This window comes from Microtus ochrogaster, linkage group LG8 (assembly GCF_000317375.1).
Source record: "Microtus ochrogaster isolate Prairie Vole_2 linkage group LG8, MicOch1.0, whole genome shotgun sequence".
Lineage (NCBI taxonomy): Eukaryota > Metazoa > Chordata > Mammalia > Rodentia > Cricetidae > Microtus > Microtus ochrogaster.
Genome location: NC_022033.1, coordinates 19,478,978 through 19,484,914, shown reverse-complemented (window position 1 = coordinate 19,484,914; position 5,937 = coordinate 19,478,978). Strand labels below are relative to the sequence as shown.

The 5,937-nt window shown below is 43.1% G+C and overlaps 1 protein-coding gene across 1 annotated transcript in view; it reads left to right on the top strand.

Annotated features, from left to right (window-relative positions):
- Dhx35 (DEAH-box helicase 35) overlaps positions 1-5,937 on the top strand; it is a 60,062-nt gene that overhangs the window by 14,535 nt on the left and 39,590 nt on the right. The window contains exon 4 of the mRNA XM_013352230.2: positions 1,023-1,100. Within this exon, the coding sequence (XP_013207684.2) occupies positions 1,023-1,100 (78 nt within the window). The remainder of the gene's footprint in view (positions 1-1,022; positions 1,101-5,937) is intronic.

Genomic DNA, 5,937 nt, shown 5'->3' with positions numbered 1-5,937 from the left:
GAGGGTACCACTCTCCACCTGTGTTTCTGGGTTTGTGCTATCACTTGTGCATAGGGTCATCTGTTAGTGTTTGTTTTTCTTTCTGTTTTCCTTCAGGTCTTGACTGGTTTTGGCTGTTGGGTTTTTGAAGAGCACATGGAACACAGTGGGTTCTGTGTCAAAGATGACCCGCTCATCCCTGTCTCCCCTGTGAACTGCTCCTTTCCCCTGGATCTTTGCTGCCTAACCCCTACAGACAGCAATTCTCTTTAATTTCTATATTACCTTTTAAACTTTTTGTTTTTCATTTCTTTTTTGAGATAGGCTTTTTTTGTGTCGTCCTGGCTGTCCTAGAACTTGCTCTGTAGACCAGGCTGGCCTTGAACTCACAGATTTGCCTGCCTTTGCTTCCTGAGTGCTGGGATTAAAGGTGTGTACCACCACACCGAGCTATTACCTTTATTTTTTTTTTAGATCAGTGAATTTATGAAATTCCAATTTTAATCTTTTCTGTTATATAAGTAATGTATCCATTGTTTTAGAAAAAGAAAATTAAGTCTGATAACCAGTTGTACATGTTGAGTTTTAATTGATTAAAATCAGATATTGACACAGAAAACATATTTAATCAAGTTGTATCTAATATATTCTAATGGTATATGTTTATGTATAGTTATGAACAGTTGTTTTTATTTAGCTTGTCTAAGATGAGCTGTATGGTTGGTACTTCATGTTTAGCTGTCTCTGTGTACTTTAGAATTCTCTGTTCTGTAGATTAAGTGCTGTTCTCATGACTAATCGTTTCTTTTGCCTGGTGCAGCCAGAACATAGACACTGTAGGACCAGGGAGTCTTCATGCTGAATCTGTCTCTTGGTTCTTCCAGCAGCTTTGGTGTGAAAGGGACTTGCTAACATTAACAAGCCTGAAGTCTGTCATCTGTCATGCGGCAGGGTGGCATTTTTTGGTGACTTAGCACAGAGCAGGGTCACCTGGAGGAAGGGTTGTTTGGAAGATACTAATCCATCTGTGCTTCTCCTTGCAGTACCTGGCAGAAGCTGGCTGGACAGCCGAAGGACGAGTGGTTGGAGTGACCCAGCCGCGAAGAGTGGCCGCCGTGACAGTGAGTTTCTCTCTGTGCCTGCCTCCTCTGGTCCCCATCACTTCCTTTCTTCCTGAAAAATACAAATGAGTGGAAGTTACTCTTTAAGAATTTAGCTTAAAGAGAGCTTTGATTGGAAATTTTGCAGAATTGATACCTGTATGTTATGAACCAATTAGTAATAAGGAGTTTAGATATAAAAATAAATATATTTGTTGAAAGCCCAACTCAGCAGGAGAAGCACTGTGAAAGCTGGTGAGTGTCGCTCCATGGTTCTCTCCAGGATAAGGAGGGGAGGAGTGGTTGGGTAAGTGGCTGCAGGCTGGATAGGAACACTTTTATAAGTGTGGGCTTTATGTGTATTAAATATAACAAAGCCGGGCGGTGGTGGCGCACGCCTTTAATCCCAGCACTCGGGAGGCAGAGGCAGGCGGATCTCTGTGAGTTCGAGGCCAGCCTGGTCTACAGAGCTAGTTCCAAGACAGGCTCCAAAGCCACAGAGAAACCATGTCTCGCAAAACCAAAAAAAAAAAATAAATAAATAAATATAACAAAAGAGGAAACTGAAATAGTAAAATAAAATGGGGCAGCTTCGAACTATAGATAAATATTTTCTCACCGCAAAATAATTTGCTAAAGCTTGAAAACAAAAAAATTAAAAAAAAAAATACTTGCTTAATGTTTTCACAGTAATTTTTCCCTTTTCTCTTATTTACTTTTTGAGGCAGAGTCTCATGAAGCTGATACTAACCTAGAACTTTAGGCAATCCTTCTGCCTAAGTATCCTGCCTACTAGGAGTGGTGTTGCACACCTTTAATCCCAGTACTCAAGAGGCAGAGGCAGGTGGAGCTCTATGATTTTAGGGTCTATAGCAATGTAGTCCACTCTGGTCGGTCAGTCAGTCTATCTGTCTGTCTGTCTATCTATCTGTCTATACACATAGTGATACCTTGTGTCAAAAAACAAAAAACTGACCATCAACCAAACAAATGGGAGATGCTGTACCTGTACCTGGCCTATTTTTCCGATGTGTTTTATGAGGGAGGAGGAGATGGACTCTCCCCCTTCCTTCATTGATCCAGCACTGTGATTTTTATTTTAAGATTTACATTTTAAAAACTACTTTATTATCTTTTGTGTATGGATGTTGCACATTCATATTCATGTACCATATTCATGCAGTGCTCATGGAGACCGGAAGAGGGCATCAGATCCTCTGGGAATAGACTTATAGATGTTGTGAGCCACCATGGGAGTGCTGGGAATTGAACCCAGGCCCTCTGGTTGAACAACGAGTGCTCTTAACCACCAAGACATCTTTCCAGTCCCACATTTAGCAATTTTCTAAAAAACATGTTTGAGAATATTTGATGTGGTCTTAATATACTTTTCTTTATCATCCTCCCCTCACCCCGCCTTGTTTCTGTGCTGGAGACAGAGCCCAGGACCTGTTAGGCAAGTGCTCTGCCACTAAGCTACATGCCCAGTATGAAATTCTTGATTTACACTTTTGTTTCCTCAGACTTTGTTCCTCTGTTTTTTGGTGCCGAGGTCCAGTAGCTGCCCCTCATCTTCCTGTCTACTTGGTCTCCTTGAATGGTTCCTTTTCAGAATAGTGTGGGTTGCTTTCCTCCAGGTGTGGATAAAGGCTTACTCTCCTTGCTCAGCTCTCTGTGTTCTATTATGGTATACTGTTGTGTTTCTAATAGTTTTGTCTCTTTTCTAAGCACGCAGTGTGAATATATCTGTCTCTCTGGTCTGTTTTGAGTGTTAATCAATGTCCCCAGAGCCATGTGCTCTTCTCTAGGACTTCCTGTAACCCTGCACAGAGCTGGTAGTTTTGTGCTTCAGTGCTGTTGGTTGAACACAGAGCTTGGTGCTGCAGGCTAGTGCTGTATTGCACCAAGCTCCCACCCCCAGCCTGTTGCTGTTTTTAGTCATGTTTATCCCATTTGATTCCTTTTCATCTGTACCTGTATCTTGAGTCTTTTCAGTACAACAGTGAATTTTTTAGAATGAGAGATTATGTAATATGTTACAAATAAAAACAGGTAATGCCATAAACATGAAAAACATCCAGAGAAATAGCATGTTTTTATCAGTTAAATCTGCCTGACAGACACATTTGTATAAACTTTCCTCCCTGAGTTTTGGCTGCTTTCCACTGATGGCCTGTGCACACAGCAGTGATTTTCTGTTATTTCCTGTGGAGAAAGAACAGCATCTGAGTCTTTCTTCTCTGTGGCATATTCACTGTGTGTACTTCTAGTGTGTGTGTGTGTGTGTGTGTGTGTGTACGTTTGTGTATGTGTGAGTGAATGTGTGTGCGCATATGTGTGTGTATATGTTTAGTGTGTGTGTTTGTTTTTGAGAAAGGATTTCTCTATGTAGCCCTGACTGTCCTAGAACTCACTGTATACCAGGCTGGCCTCAAACTTTGTTGTTATCTTTTGAGACAGGGTCTTTATGTAACTCAGGCTGGCCTCAGTGCTCTTGGTCTTCTTGTTTCTACTTTTGGAGTACCAGGATTACACGGTGGGGAGAGAATGAGAATGGAGAGAGAGGATAAGAGAGGATTTAAGAGAGAGGATGTGTTGTCTGGAATTTGCAGTGAGTTAACTTTTTATGTCACTGAGAGATGACTCAGCTAAAAATTAGAGCAGCTTGCCCTGTGTGGTTTGAAATTCCAGCTCTTAATCAGTTTGCATTTTAGCTGCACGTTTGTAGCTACAGATAACATCCCGAGCAACTGCAAGCTTTCTCTTGACAGAACAAAGAACACTTAAATTAACCGTGAGTGGTGATGGGCCGCCATGTTTAGGATGGCACTTCTCAGAGATGTGCTGTGTGCACAGACTGAGCCCAAGAACAAACTGCAGAAGTTGTGCTGGATCTCTGTGAGAGGCACTTGGTAAGCAGGGCCACTGGTCTCACGAGTCCAAATTTAGCCTCTAGACCAGACCTTCTTCCACCTAAGAGGGGAGCTGTGGAACATGTGTGTTCATGGAACGTGTTGGAATGTCCTGCTGTATCTTAGCTACTGTGCTTCATGAGAACGCAGGTCTAACTTGCCATGTAGCAGTTTTTCAGTGATTGCGATCTGTTGAATCTGATGGAGTTATGGAGAACACAATGTAAACGGTAGAGGCAAAAATCTATTAAAAAGCCAGTAGAAGTTTGGCAACATGGCTTAGCAGCTTGGCGCTTGCTGCCAAGCCTGAGGATCTGGGTTTGGTTGCCACATGGTGGAAGGCGAGAACTGTCCCCCACAAGTTGTCCTCTGACCGCCCTAGGCACACTGTGGCACAGGCACCTACATATCCACACATACCCACCACAAGTAGTAGATGAATAAGAAACACATAAATGAAGCCAACAGACTACAATCCTGCGTGATTATAAATGGTAAATCTTATATACATAGCTTATATATCTGTATATTTATTTGAAGGTGAGGACTTGTGCCCATAGCCTAGCCTGGCTGGAACTGGCAAACTTCCTGCTTCAGCCTCCTGGGAGTTGGTATTATAGATGTATATCATTACACTTAGTTAAAACATTAAGAAAAAATTTATTATTTTTTATTGTGTATATTTATGTATGCATGTGTGGCTGCTGGTGCCCAAGGAGGTCAGAGGTTTTTGTCCCCTTGGAGCTAGAATTAGAGGCAGCTGTGAGTCACTGAACATTGGTGCTTGGAACTGAACTTGGGTCCTCTGCAAGAATATGCTCTTAACCACCGAGCCATCTCTCCAGCCCAAACACACATGCACACATGCATGCACGCACACTTTTAAAATGCATGTTTATGCAAATAGTGAAATAGTAAGAACAGAAACGTTGAATTTTACTTTTATACCCACAAAATGACTATTTTCTGAAGAGGCTGGCTTATTTGTGCTCATTCTTCCTAGCCTGTTTTCCCTGCAGGTTCCCAGCATCTCTGCACAGCTTGTCTGTGCCTTTTTCTGAGATGTGGATGATTAGCTCAGAACAACCATGATAACTAAGCCTCCTGGGAAAGGCACCCTCCAGAGGCAGAGCCAAACAGGGTGCACCTCTGGTTTCATAAGATGTTTTGAAAGACTGCATGGTGTGGACCGCCTGCTTGATGATTGATTCGGTGTGGGTCTTGTCAGATCTGTAATTTCAAGTCACTGGGTGAGGCTGCTTCTGATCTCCATCTGCTTGTGTACATTGATGGCGGGGATGGCTGAGTGCAGGGAGTCTCTGTGGTCCGGAGTCTGGGCTGCCTCAGGACCCTTCCTGGAGCCACTGCATTCCAAACTCAGACTAGCGATTATGGGGTTTGGGGCTGCCTGGCCCGGAAGGAGGGTGACACATAGCTGCTTTCTCTGGTTGGGTGTGCGAGGTCATGGAACCTCATGGCTTAGCTTTGCTCTTTTCAGTCATGTGTTTAGATAGCAAATGTGAAACTCTTTGAAAAAACAACTAGTAACTGTGATTGCCTCTTTATGCTGGTTCGTTTTTTTGAGATGGTGGGAGAGACTTCCGAAGTTGTCCCTGCTGGGCTTGCTCTTGAGTCTTCTCATCTCCGAGTGGCTGGGTTTACAGGCGAGAGCCACTGCCTGGCTTTCATTTCAGATATTTCCTATTAGTAAACTTTGAATGGTCTTTTTGAGACAGTTAGGGATCTGGCTAGATGGATTTTTTTTTTTTGTAATTTCCTTACATTCACGTGTGTGTGTGTGTGTGTGTGTTCACTTGTGCACAGACCAGTGTGTGTGCGTATGTGGGGTGCAGGCTAGAAAACAGACTCAGGTGTCATTCCTCAGGTGCCACTTTGTCTTCTGGAGACAGGGTCCTTTCTTGGCCTGGAGCTCAGTGGGAGGCTAG